The sequence below is a fragment of the Accipiter gentilis genome, chromosome 6 (assembly GCF_929443795.1).
Source record: "Accipiter gentilis chromosome 6, bAccGen1.1, whole genome shotgun sequence".
Classification (NCBI taxonomy): Eukaryota; Metazoa; Chordata; class Aves; order Accipitriformes; family Accipitridae; genus Astur; species Astur gentilis.
The window spans coordinates 7,113,786-7,127,642 of record NC_064885.1 but is presented as its reverse complement, the minus strand read 5'-3'; the positions used below and the strand labels follow the sequence as shown (position 1 = coordinate 7,127,642).

General features: G+C 47.1%; 2 protein-coding genes across 5 annotated transcripts in view; one reads left to right on the top strand and one right to left on the bottom strand.

The window, feature by feature from the left end:
• Positions 1–258: 258 nt before the first annotated feature.
• On the bottom strand, positions 259–12,387 carry GUSB (glucuronidase beta). 3 transcript variants are annotated; one of them, XM_049801730.1, is made up of 12 exons: positions 12,133–12,387; positions 10,208–10,396; positions 9,562–9,743; positions 8,897–9,039; positions 8,198–8,385; positions 7,105–7,257; positions 6,061–6,239; positions 5,517–5,663; positions 4,259–4,343; positions 2,496–2,672; positions 1,719–1,854; positions 259–482 (listed from the first exon to the last, which is right to left on the bottom strand). In XM_049801730.1, exons 1-12 carry the CDS (start codon positions 12,385–12,387, stop codon positions 325–327), a joined length of 1,992 nt encoding a protein of 663 aa, XP_049657687.1. In that variant the 3' UTR covers positions 259–324. The 3 variants fall into 3 exon arrangements, with proteins under 3 accessions (XP_049657687.1, XP_049657688.1, XP_049657689.1); XM_049801731.1 differs by lacking the exon at positions 12,133–12,387 and having other exon boundaries at positions 9,562–10,064; positions 10,208–10,284; XM_049801732.1 differs by lacking the exons at positions 10,208–10,396; positions 12,133–12,387 and adding an exon at positions 9,864–10,192.
• A 143-nt stretch (positions 12,388–12,530) lies between these two features.
• Positions 12,531–13,857, top strand: part of CRCP (CGRP receptor component) — a 62,010-nt gene continuing 60,683 nt past the window's right edge. For both annotated transcript variants that reach the window (XM_049801749.1, XM_049801750.1), the window contains exons 1-2: positions 12,531–12,813; positions 13,205–13,296. The gene's annotated coding sequence lies outside the window, so the exon portion shown is untranslated. The remainder of the gene's footprint in view (positions 12,814–13,204; positions 13,297–13,857) is intronic.

Here is a 13,857-nt window from a genome sequence, read left to right as displayed (position 1 = left end):
AACTTGGATTTTTTTAAGTCTTTAGCATTGATTTGTATCATGTAATATTTTTATTTTTTTGCCATAAACAGATACCTCAGTCAGATTCTCTAACTTCAGTTCCTTGAAGCTCTGAATATTCAGTCTACTACCTGGGAACAGGAAGCCTACAGACGTGGCTAAGCATAGGAAACTAGTGTTTCTGATCTACTTTGTACCATAGTAACTACTTCAGGTGGGCTAGAAATTGCATTAGACTTGCAAGGCTTGAGTCGGGCATAAATATTTAAACAGAAATTTAATGAACAAGTTCAGCATAGTACCCAGCCACTATACCTTTTGATTTCATTTTAGAAAGAGGGTATGTGATTTTATTATAGGAGGAAGACAGCTTGATTCATTTGCGATCTTCCAGTATCTTTCTCTAAGAACAAATGCAGCTGATTTGGGCTGTCGTTGGCGGGTGAATATTCCTTTCTTGTTCCCCAAAACACGTGTGGTCCCTGTAGAAAAGTTATAAAATAAAGCAAGTATATGTAAAATGCTCGTAAATCCCCCACTGTGAACTCTTACAATGTGTACTAAATCAGGTTAGGTGGAAGAGACCTATGCACTTTCTTCTACACATAGTCAGGTACAACGGGGAACTTGGCAGATGTAATTTGCATCATCGTGGCAAGATTAATTGATATAACTGAGCAATATAGCTGCAATTCATTGTATTTACAACTGGTAAGTCTTCAGCTGTGCCCATTAACTTGATTGGTATTATATTTACAGCAAATACTCCTTCTGCCATTAGTTCCACCTTGAAATTTGATGGTGAAAATGTTGATTACTAACTATTTGACTGTACTGTCCTTTAGTGGTGTCTATATCCTTTTTGCCTATTTTAGTTTTCATAGGAAACAAGATAATTGCAAGATGTAGAGAGACTGGAACTGCATATGTGTATGTCAACTTGTCTACATTTTCTTCATCCTCCTATTTGAAACTGATATTACTTTTCTGACTGCTTCTCTGCAATGATTTAGCTTTCTAATACCTATATTGGTGCTCTACAGATTATTCTTAATGGTATTTCTCTGCCTGAAATTAACTGACTGTCCACCACCCTAACTCGCTGCAGGTGGCATATGCATAACTGGTTCCTTACTAAGTCTCCTTCTGAGTTGTAGTAGTTTAATTTCTGTGTGACTGTGTGCACTGTAGATTAAGTAATGCCCCATACTTGGTGAATGCACTTATCATTTATTAATAGTGGATGGAGTGTCATGATAGACTGTTGTCTACCTGTGTGGCATCTGGTCCTCTATTGCTAAACCTCTATACCAAGTTAATAATACATTATTTAAGGTGCTCTGTTACTAAGGGCAGTCGTAGATGAAATATAAAGCAAGTGAGACACATCCGTAACAGCTGACTGAAGCTCTGAATTGAGGATGGCCAAGAAATAGAAGTAATCTGGGTCTGCTGACAAGCTTCCCTTGCATTCTGCCCTAGCACACTGTCTCACGTTCTGGGTGAGATATGGGTCCTTTCAGGTGGGACATTCAGGAGGTCCAGCTGCAGAGAGAGGATGCATTAAGTACAGCCAGGACCGTCCCTCTTGGCTCTGGTCATGCTGGACTTTGTCACAGGAACCAGCTATACTCTATGTCCTACTCTACAGGTGTCATAAACCACTTTAAACTTGCAGGGAGGGTGGAGAGTTGTTTAGAATATAAATATAAGCTTACCTTGATTAGTCATGAAATCAGCAAAATTCCATATGAGCTCCCCAATCACATACTCTTTCCTCTTTTTGTCAAAAACAGAATGGTACTCTCTCAGCATAGCTTTCTGATACTCCTCGCTGAACATAAGAGGTGGATCCTACAGCCAGGAGAAAGAGGTGGCCTTGAATGAAGGTGACAGTTAATCTCAGCAAAGGCTCTGTATGTTAACTTCCCATTTACTGGGGACCTGCTTCCTGAAGACAAGCTTTACAATTGCTTGGTCTTCTCATTGCTGCTGCATTAACAATGGCTGTTTAGTGACAATTAGCAACTACTGAAAGTGCAAGGGGAAATGCATATAGAACAGAGACATAATGCCAGGTATACTTGGGGGGGAGTCTGTGGTTTTGCTTGGTAATCATGCTTTGTTATGACAGGTGTAGGAGTGCCACCCCTTCTGTGCAGGATAGCATCATGAAATGAATGTCCAGTCTCCAGTGTCGTATCTTCTGATTAAGCAACTTCTACAAATGCCAAAGTATACATTTCAGAGTGCTCAGTGCTTTTAGTCAAAGCCAAAAACTTCTCTTTAGGTAGAATCTAACCTTTGCTAGTCAATGGCAAAGCTGATTGATTTCTGTGGAGCAGGATTACAATCCTGGAGTCTTTCAAACACAAGCTAACGCATCTCAAAACTAAGTAGTCAGGCTCAATGGTACCCATCTCTTCTAATTAAACTTCGCTGACCCTGTAAGAAGAGCAGTGCTTTCTTCCATCTAGGGCGTCTGTAACACTTACACTGTGAAGTCCAGGAACAGAGTCTGCTCCATATTCACTCTGGATAATGGGTTTTTGGTAGGTCTTATACCAGTTCTCAAACTGTGTTGTGAGTTGTAGTGGAATAACTTCCAGATGGCCTGGGTCATGATACCAGGAGAAGTAGCTATTTACGCAAATTACATCCACATAAGGAGCCTACAAAAAACAAGGTGAAAGTGTTTTGTCACAGAGCTCAAAATGGACAACCTTCACTCAAAGCTAAATCCTCTTCTTGGTTTGTTTCATGGAATCCAGTTTTATTGCACATAAAATAGTCTTTTCCCCCATCACGCAGGCCCCCCCCCCCCCCTCCGCCATGACATCTTTCCCAGAAAACAAGCAGGATAAATTTAATAAGCTAATAGCATATTAATTTGGCATTTTTCTTACAGACTTAGGAAGTCACAGCAAAGAGTTAGACAAGATGAACCCATTTCATCCTCAGGTTTGTTAGAAGTTTTTGAGTTTCCAAGATGTCTCTGGCTTGCTGGTACATTTAGATGTACTTTTTGAGTATTGGAATGTGATTATCAAGTTAGTGGTCAAATATTTTGACTAGCAACTAAATTTGTGCATCAGTGGTGCAATACTAAGACTAAGCATTCTGCAAGTTTTATGCCATTTCTACCACATGGACAGTATGATAAAAGGGCACAAAGCCCACTAAAGATAAAGTGATGTTGTATGTAACTTGTTCAATGTTCTCTTAACATGTTTTGTAATAAAAGAAAAAAGTTCTAATATCACATCAGCGTATGAGATCTGTTGTCTTTGGGTTTGTCTTCCTGTGTCTCCTCAAGCTAGTCAGAACCTGTTGGTGGGGATGGGATGTCAGAATCAGTTTGCACATGCCTGATGAAACCGATCCAAGAGCAGATCCCTGTTGGACACCTCCAAAACTAAGGCCACCAATTGTTTTTCCCCTGGTGGGGGGAGGAACAGACCTCTGAGTTACAGAAGGACATGCTTGCCAACTGTAGGACAGCTTGAAAGAAATACCAAGTGTGTAACCTGTAGCAGGGACAGGTGGTAGTATCACATACCTACAAACTCACCTGCTGGAAGTGTTTATTGTACAGTAGTGACAAGTATTATAAAGCCATCTGGAAAAATTAAAAATGATACAGCAACTACCCTGGAAACTGATGCGTGTTAAAGGTCCTTGGTTCATGCTATGGCCAGCTTAAGGCATAGACATCCAAGAAAAGTGCCTTTTGGCTATTTATACAGCTCTAGGACTTTAATTACGAAGGTGGAAGAGCTTTTAGATTATTCAAGTTAACAGACATCTGCCAAAGAAGATCTAGAGCAGTTTACAGCAGGAATTAAAGCAAAGCTTCCTTCCTTTAGACTTCCACAAGGGCTGTTAGCATTTTAAAGAGGTTTAAGCTTTGGTTTAATTGCAAGTGAGTATCCTGAGCATTAGTAAACACAATCAATGGAATAGCAAAGCATGACATTGTTAATGGAATCCAGGGGTCTGATCCTGCATATTTCACTCAAGACAAAGAATTGTTCTTTTCTCTTACAGTTTTCTGTTGTTTTTTTTTCAGCTGGACTACAACTACAGGATAAGGTGCTTTCTACTAGAAACAAAAATGTAAGTTTTCTTCTGCCTCTCCCTGTTAAATACCTCCAGTAAACCTGGGGAGGTGGAGGGAAAGGACTGTAAAACAAATGACAAGAAGAGGAAATTTAATGTATGAATTTAAAAAAAAAAAAAGCTAGAAAAGTAAACTTACACCACGATCAAGAGCGTAATTAGCATCTGTCACAAAGGTTACTGGTCTGGAGGGATCGAGAGCTTTAGTGTGAGCTATCACTGTCCTGTTTGCAAACAGTAAAGCAAGAGTTCAAAAACAGCGTGGAGAAGCACAGCCCCATCTCCCCAGTCTCTCTGTCCTTCCACTCCCCCCCCCCCAAGACATTTGAAGCTGGTTTTGATTTAGCAGAGTATTTTTAATTAAATACTGCAGAATACTTAGTGATCATCTGCTATAAAGTGCCTGCAATTCTAGCCAGTTCTGTAGGAGTATAAGTGTCATGGCAAAGAGACTATCCGTCACAAAGTTGGTTGCTATCCCACCTGAAGAAAGACCAGAGTGGAAGTTTATCAAACATGGGCACGTTAATTTGTCTGTTGGTGCCAGCAGCTTACAAGTTGGAGAAGGGACAGTGAGTTTGAAGATAAAAACTTAACAAGGGTAACGGGAAGTTTCTGAACAACTCTTGGGATATGTTCCTGCAAAAGCATGAGGCCCCAGCCCTACCCCACAGCAGGCAGAGCACTCAAAGGTTGGCTGCTTTTGAGGAAACCCTGAATGAGGGAAGAGACAGAATGGGAAGGTCACGCTCTGCTGCTACGTCAGCATTGCAGGAGTGTGTCGTTCTGAAGAATGAAACTTCACAGTTATGTCTTAATGCACCTACAGCTACTAGGGAGTCTGCTACCCCATTACAGATATGACTCCTGGCTATCCAAAGCTTAAATCTCTTTAAAAATAAAACCAAGGGGTTTGTAGAGACTTGAAGCAGTGGCTTTGAAGTGGGGTGTCACAATCCCCTGCAGAACAAATAACTAGCACTAGCTGAAGAACCTTGTCTTCAGAGTTAAAGGCCAATTATTTTACAGCTTTGCTGTAATTCTTAAAGAATTTAGCACTCTTCTTCCATTGGCAACAAGGAATATCCTGTTCCCATCAGGTCTGCTTTTGCTTGACCCTTAAGTCAAGAAGAGATGCTCAGACCAAATGGACTCCTGGTAGTTTTGCAGAGCCTTACTGATTCAGAAACAACAGGTTGAGACTGTTGTGTGCTTCTGAGCATCAGTTCAACACATGCAGCAGTTGCACTTTCAGTTTGCATCTGTGGGTACTGTTTTGGGGTTCCCCCAAAATGCTTGCTCTCTCTTTACTACTTCTCTGTGCCAACCCAAAGGAAGAAGATGTATCATCTGCCAAGATTCAAGCCTCAGCTCTCTGTACAAGCGGACATACTTACTTGAAATAGTAAGCTGCTGGGGGCAGCTCTGATGCTGGCTCGTTGGCTACTGACCACATCACAACTGACGGCCTGTTCTTATCCCTACGGATCAGCTCCTCCATCACAACAAGATGATGCTGCAAGGACTTGTTCCCAAAACTCTCGCTTAAAGACAAAAGGAATTGAGACCTGGTGAGGTGAGGGTATAAAATCCATCCCCTTTGCCTCTCCCTGTGAAAAGTCAAGCCTCTGGGGTATAAAAGCACAGCTAAGCCTTGACACTGAATATGGGTTCTGCTTTATTTCCCCAAACCCTGTTCAGGGCTGTGGTTTGGGCTCGTTAATTGAACCAAACCAAATGAGATGATGGCCACGTGGCAAAACGCCCTCCGGTTGCCCAACCTCACTAGGCACACATGGCGCAACGGGCCGATTTCTAAATAGAGCAAAGTACTTCCATTATCAGAACAACGGGCACTGTGGGACAGGAGGAGGATGCTTTCGAAGCAACTCAGAGAGGAGCTTAGAAACAAGGGGAAGGGTCTTTCGAGCAATTGCTTACGGCATTTTAATCCCCACTCCCGGACACTCGTCGATCACCACGATGCCATAGGCATCACACAGGTCCATGATCTCCTCAGCATAGGGGTAGTGGCTGGTGCGGAAAGAGTTTGCCCCCAGCCAGCGCAGCAGGTTGAAGTCCTTCACAACCAGGGGCCAGTCAAGGCCTTTGCCGCGGATCTAAGGGGGGGAGAAGAGAGCAATCACAGCCCATCACACCGCTGGGCTGGGGCTTCTCCTCGCACGTCACCAGTGCTTCCCTGCTCGCTCTCAGAGCGTTTCCAGCCCTGGGCACCATTTCTAGCAGACTGCAGCACCTCTCCGTGCAGCATTTGCCTTTCTGAGGGGCACTGCCACACGCACACTCAGACCCTGGTGGTTTGGAGAAGCAGAGGGGATGGCGGTTGCAGCCAAGCGGCCTGCCTGCCATTTTGGGAACGCGCCCTGCCCTGCCCGGGCCGCCCTCTCCCTCCCTATCCATGAGGCGGGCTGGGGAGGACAGGGTGAAGGAGGACCCCGGACCGGCGGGACTCCGCGTCTCCCTCTGAGGAGAGCCCGCGCCCGCCGCCCCTGAGGCGAGCGGCCTGGCGGGCGGGGAGCCGGTGGCTCTGCCCGGCCGGGACGGGGCCTCTGGCACGGCTGCGGGGCCTCCCTGTGGCCGGTCAGGGCCTCGCAGCCCTGCGGTTCCTCCGCGGCTCAGACCTGCCCGCCGGAGACCGTTCCCGGCATTTCCCGGGGCGGGGAACCTGAGGGCCGCTGGTTCTGACTGGAAACCATGGCCGGGGGGTCGTTTAGCTCCTCTGCCAGCACACCCGGGCTCGCCCGTGTGCCCTGAGAGGAATGTTACGGCTATGGCAGGACCGGGCATGGTGTCCCCTTAATGCTTGTAAAAGTTCACCCCAGCCACCCCCCCAGCAGCACCCTGGGAGAAGGGTTTGAGGAGATGGCCCCTTTGAACGGAGAGGGGAGGCAAGAGCGGGTGCTGCCTCAGCGGCACGAAGCGAGGCACCATGAGGTGCCTCCGCCGCAGGCGCCGCACACTTACATCCGCGTCTTCGTGCTTGTTGACGCCATGGAAGTAGAAGGGCCTGCCGTTGATGAGGAACTGCGTGCTGGTGACGTGGATGGCGCGGATGCCGACCGGGAGCGTGTACACGTCCTCCAGCAGCGCCCCGTTCACCTGCGCCTGCATTTTCACCTAGATTTCCAAGGGGGAGACACAAGTGACGTGCTGGGCTTCGCAAGGATGCCCTGTCTTCCCTCCCTCTTGCCTGTAAGGGCTATCTTGACCTCCCGTCCGTTTCCCAGCCCTGCCTCGACACGTGGCCTGCTTCTCACTGCTGCTTCAGCTGCCTCTTGTGGTCCTTAGAGAAGAAGCAAGGTCTGACTAAACAGAAAATAGAAATCCAAGCTGGGGAAGCTGAAGGATGAAGAATGAACCCTGGATGACCCTTCTGGGGCTTGTTCACCCCAAGGGCTTCAGTTTCTTTTCCCCTTACTCATCTGGGCTATTTCATCCCCCCAGGCAAGGTAGCTGTACACCTCTTCTGCCCCGCACCATGATACCAGGCAATGACTGAAATATCATCTGCTCACAAGAGATATGAAACTGAGGGCCTAGAAACTCACAGCAGCTCATCTGCCCTAGTTTCTGCATCTAAACATTGCTACTCATCCTTAACTCACACAGAGTCTTCCAGGCTCGTGCTATTGAAGCTGAACTCTTGTCTTGCAGAGTGGGAAGAAAGCTCATTGCATGGCAAAGCATGAGGAAGAGGTTAGCACCCTGCTCCTCAGAGACTCTGCTCTCAGCTTTCATGATATCTCCTCCCCTATATTGTCTCAAATGGTCCTGTTGCAAGGGATGGATTGGGCACTAAATGTGAAGGGCAAGCATCTCAGAGTGCATGCATGCACTCCAGGCATGCCCTCCTTCTCACTGACAGACCTTTCAGTTCAGCATCCAGGAAGCTGGCAAAGCTTAATTTGATTACTGCATAATTAGCAATGCCACTCTGGTCACATGAACAGGATTCGTGGGAGAAGATGAGTACGGAAGATGGGCCATATGGCAGTTCCTTAACCCTATTAGACAATCAGAGGGAACGCACACAGAAGGGAAGAAACGTCACTGTTACCTCTAAGCAGTAGCGGTATCCAGGGTTCTTGTGCATCAGGTAAGGCCACCAAAGATTTGGGTTCAGGACTTTTAGCTCTCCAGCTGGCCCATCGCCTGTAGCAACCACCTTCCCCTCTTGGTCACGTAAACTCAGGGACAAGGAATAGAGTGTGCTGCCAACAACTGACACCTGATATTGCACCATTGCTGGTTCAAAGGAAACAAAAAACAATCAGAGACTGCCATGAAAGGGAAAATAAACGCATCAAATGTTGGAGGGTTTTCACATACAGCAGCGTTAAAAAATGAGGGAGATATAGAACAGAGTGGCATGAATTGAATGCAAGAAGCATGACCTGTCTGTCTTGAGGTCCAGAAGTTTCCAGCAAGAGCTGTGTATCACACAACTCTGTTACTTAGAGATAATCCTGCTTTAAGTGGCAGGGGGACTGCCCCTACTGAGAAATTCTACTTCAAGAAACACCTGATCATCCTTTCACTTTAACAGTAGTCTCTTGCAAGTACTTCTTTTTTTCTTATTGCTTCTAACTCTTTACCATATTCTTGCAGCTGCTGAGCTGCGCAGTAGACCAGCTCAGATTCAAGAAAAAGCCACTAAGAAAAAAATGCAATCACGCTTTTGCAGGATATTTGCTCTGCTACCCTTGTCATCTCCATTTGGAGCCTGAGGTAGCTGCTGTAATTGTTCTGGACCTACCAACACTCTCTGACGACGTAGTTGTCACAGTAATATCATCTATGTAGACAGAAGGAGTGGTGTAAAGCACGACCGGGCGATGGATTCCAGCATAATTAAAGAAATCAAACCTGATGTTCTGTACAAAATAGTTCTTGGGATACCTGAGTGAGCAAGATAGAATGGCTACATTATATTTCATTACACAAGAACTGAAGGCAGCATATGGATGCTAGCAATGTAAAACAGTCATGTAATAATAGATACTAACTGGCAAAATAGTCTTTATAAAAGGATGGATCTATCTTTCAAGTAGTGCTACTGCTGCTACACTGAAGGGGACTACCAGTTAACAAACATCTAACGCACTGAATAGGTTTGATCCTTCAGAATAGCTGGTACTTGCAGGTTCCAGCTGAATTCAAGCTTCTCAAATCTGCCATCGATTCAATTTGGCAAATCACTTAATCTCAGTTCCCTGTGTATAAAACAGATACAATAACTCAGTGCAGACTCCTCCTAACATCAAAGCTTAAACTCCTCCCTGCTCAACTGACGAATTTCAGCATAAATACAACCCATGCTTTTGTAAATTGCTTGGAGGGTCTTATGAACCAGCAGCCGAATAAATTTCCACTCTCTCATCCCTGGGATAAGCTCAGCAGTACAGCGCTTTAGCAACTCACCTTGTTTTGTCATTCATGTACTGAATTGACCCCGGAGGCAGAGTATGGGGTGTCAGAGTGTTGTTGAGCGCAACAGTGATGCGGCAGGGGATCCCTGGGCTGCCCTGGACAATGTTACTTATATCTGCCTCAAAAGGGAGGTGGCCCCCTTCATGCTCCATGACTTGCACTCCATTGACCCACTGCAAGAAAAGACACCTGTGAGCCCAAGAAGCAGGCTTATTGGGTTTTTGTGGCAAGAATAGCAGGGAGAAGGGAAGGAGCCCAGCAAAGGGTAGTCGGGACTCCCAGTAACACTGAACCTTGTTCTGGGCTCTTACTCCTTGAGGGATCAATCTAGCAGCCCTTCCTTTGCTGGGAGCTAGGTCTGGGTCACGTACAGGCAAGTGTCACTGAGAGACACAGTTTTCAGCAGATCCTGTACCACGGAAATGTTTTAGTTACTAGTCCCAATATTGGAGGCTCAGAGAAGAGACACCTGGGAAACATGGCCAAGTTCTTGGCTGGAGGAAAACAGGCAAGAGTTAAGAAAATGGCAAACTGATACAATATCTACACAGAGCTATATTTGCTGAACAAGCCATGACACAGATTTTTAGTGTAGCATAATTTTGGAAACACACAGACAACTTCCCATGCAACGTACCACAATGGAGTAGTAATGGGCACTACCGAAACGGAGCACCACTCTGGTGTTGAGGTCATCCTGAAGCCAACGGAGAGGAAGCAGCACCTCTTTCTCATACCAAACCCAGCCGATGTAGTTCTCCAAGTTGGGGTCTTGAGTGATATCATTGAAGCTGGCAGGCACTGGCATATCAATCACAGGACCAGTCTGGAAGGAATTGCACAAAAAGGGAGGGAACAGAATTTAAAAAAATGAATTTTATGGTCTTGGTTGTCCAACCTGTACTGCTGGAGGTGCCCCCTTCCACTAACAGCCTTACAGTCCCTTTGCCAAGTGGAAATACTTGGGAAAACCTGTGTAGAAACTGGTGTGGTCTGTCACAGGTCTTATCCAAGCCCTACTTAATATCAGGCCCAGGAACCTGCCTGTTCCTGCAGGAAGAAGCTGCTCGTATCTTTTTCATCTCCTGATTTTATTAATGGCTCTGGTATTGCAGAATCAGAAAGGCAAGGGGAAAAAAAAATAAACGCCGAGGTCGTTGTTTCATCTGGGACTTCCCACAAACTGTAGTTTCTCCTGCACAGCTCTAGCTGTTTGGTGAGCAATGCTGGTGGTGTGGTGTCAGTTCCCTGGCGCAGGGTGCTGCTTGTCAGGCTAAGAGCTGTAGTAGAAGGGTGGCAAGAGTCATGGATATTTGGGGGACAGATCCTGCAGGGAAGGTCCATGGAGACTGTTTGGGATGATTCCAGCCTTTCTCACTCCCTGAAAGCAACACAGATTCCTTAGGATTACAATAGAGTCTATTCACTTGCGTATTTTTAATCTAAGGATTATAGGCAGGCAGTGTTGTAATACATTTAACATTGAGATAACCAGATGCTATTGCAAAATAGAGCTGTTCATTTTTAGCACCTGCTGCGCTCATGATGTTGCATAAATGAGTGCTGCTGCAGCAGCTTCCCCTTTCCTAAGAAAGACTTTCCGTGGAGAACGGAACAAGGAAGGTCTTGGTTGCCCAGGGGTGAGCATCATGTGCGCGGCTGACTCAGCACCGAACTGTACCAGCACTGCAGAGAAACTCAGCACCCTTATTAGACATCAGAAAACCCTAGCAGGAGAATCCTTGGATGGTGAAGCAGATTTTCTAGTATCTGATACAGGATAACCTTTGACTGGGATGGCTGTAATGTGTCTCTCCTTCAGGGAGATTCTCTGATGTCTAAAGTAGGTTGAGTGTACACATCTAAGCCTCCCTTCGGGAGGGCATAGCCCAGGATTCCTCTCCTCTGGCTGTCTCTTCGCAAAACTTCCAGCAGCATATGTCTTTCAGCTCTTCTCTCCTTCCACAATTTGGCCAAAAATTGGCCAAAGGGCTAAAACAGAAATGATGAAGGACACATGCATTTTTGCATAGAAAACATAACTTCTTTGAGGTAACGGTGTTAATTTCGTAATGGATTTCAGTTACACCAGAACTTGTTTATCTGCACTCGGCTACTTTAGAATACCTAATTCAAGAGTACCCTTTCCAAGCATGTTTTTGTTTATTCTGTGCTGCTGACGACAGGTCAATATTGTGCCTGCCAGCCTTGCTTTTGCAGCACGGGGATTTCTTCGACACCCAAAGGTGGCTGTAGCTCATTCAAACGCTTTCTGGCTTCTGAGCAGAAGCGGGGTAATCAGAGACTACTGCTTCGTCGGCCGGTAATTAGAAAACCTCTTAAGAAAAACCCCCAGCAGAGCGATGAGACACTTAGCGCAGGGCGGGGGGGGAGCAAAGAGCAGCCTGGTGGGGAAGGAAGGGGGAATCGGTGCTCTCGGGTGGGGAGGAAGCCTGGTTTGCAGGGGGACCCTTCGCGGGAGGGGAGCACCCCGCTGCCGCACCGCCTTGCCCCGGGGAAGGGGAAGGGGCAGCCCCCGCCCGCGCCCCGCTCCCGCGGTACCTGTCGGAGCGGCTGCCGGTACCACCGCTGCACGAAGCCGGCGTCCCTGCCCGGCGAGAAGTCGGCGCGGAAACTCCAGAGGCCGCCGAGCTCCTTCCGCTCCCGGGAGGGGGTCTCCCGGGGGTAGAGCATACCTCCCGGCGGGGCTACCGCCCGCCCCGCCGCCAGCAGCAAGAAGAGGAGGCAGCGGCCCCCCGCCGTGCCACAACCCGCCATGCCACAACCCGCCCCGCCGCCTGACGCCCCCGCCGCCATCTTGGTTGTGGGCAGTGCCCGGCGGGGAGCGACGGGGACGGGCAGCGGGGGCCGGTCCCGCCCCGGCACGTCGGGGCGGGAGGAGCCGCTCGCAGAGCCCGAGCGGGGTCCGGGCGCTGGAGAACGGGGTGGCAGGAACCTCCCGCCAAAGCCGTCGGTAGCCGGGCGTAAAAACACTTGGAGGCGTTGGGCTGCGTCCAGGATTGCTGGATTTCCGCGGCGTGGGGGTGGGTTTCTTTTAGTTATTTATGTACTGGCTCGTTTACTTACTTTTACTTCTTTTCAGAGTCACTTGTTGAAGCAGGAGGGCAAGAAGTTATTGGAAATGGCAAAGAAGAGCACTGATGACCAGGTGGCATCTTGGGGACAGGCAGGAGGATGATCTCCGCATTAGAAACCCACCTCTGGACTCATCCCTGAAGCATGGTAACATTTCCTATTTCAGATCACCTCCCTCAGAACTTCATTATGAATAAAGCAGGATGGAGAAAAGTATCACAGGGGCAAGGAAGGAAGGAAGGAAGGAAATACCATCAGATAGATTTTAATTTTATAGTACATTTATTCGTAGCCTGTGTTTGTTTCCTGGATGAGAACGTGTACCTCCATGCACAATAAGCAGCTGTCAGTCATGCTGTATCTGGTTCAATTGCAGAAGCAACAGCTCGGTTTATTGCAGATCAGTGAAAGGCTTGGTGACACATGAGACTATCAAAAAGGTGGATGGTCAAATGCGGAGTACCAGTGATTACCAACTAGTTAAGTGAGAGAGTGAGATGTGATAATCTGCTAAAATCACCTTCATTTTTTCAATCAGCAGGGCCCCACGTTACTCAGCACTGACCCCCAAGATGCTGAACAGTGGTGGCTGGGAACAAGCGAAGATCTAGTCGGCTGAGACGTGTGAAGGTACTGACCAGGAATGAGAAAATAGGGAGAAAGCTTATGTCAGGAAAGAAAAGAACTGTGAGCTGGGGAGGAGGAGATAATCCCTTCTTCGGAGCCTGTTGGTGTTGGCTGTTGCAGTCCCCTCTCCACCTGAATTCAGTGTACGTAATTGATTTCCCTACCACACCTAATTTAGCTGGAAAGTGAGACAAATGTACTAAACCAGACAACTATGGCAATAAGCAGCAGGGGACTCGGGAACTTCCTGGCACTTCATTCCTCAAGTAAGACTTTCCCTGGTCTTTGTTCTGATTTTACTTATGTAAGGACAGAAGGGAAGCTGGTAAATGATTTTTGTAAGAGGCCACAGCAATGCAGTGCCAGGGATTATTTTTTTTAAAGCACTTTGCCCCAGCTAGATGGAGGCAAATCTGGGCATGTGTCACACAGAGGAAAGAGCTGGACCTGGGACCATGCAACCCTGTGCTTCAGTGTAAACCAGAGCCAAAAGTGGTTTTGTGATGGCTTGGGATGACCTGTGGATTGACCTGCTGCCCAAGACCTGCCTAAGGTTATGCAAGT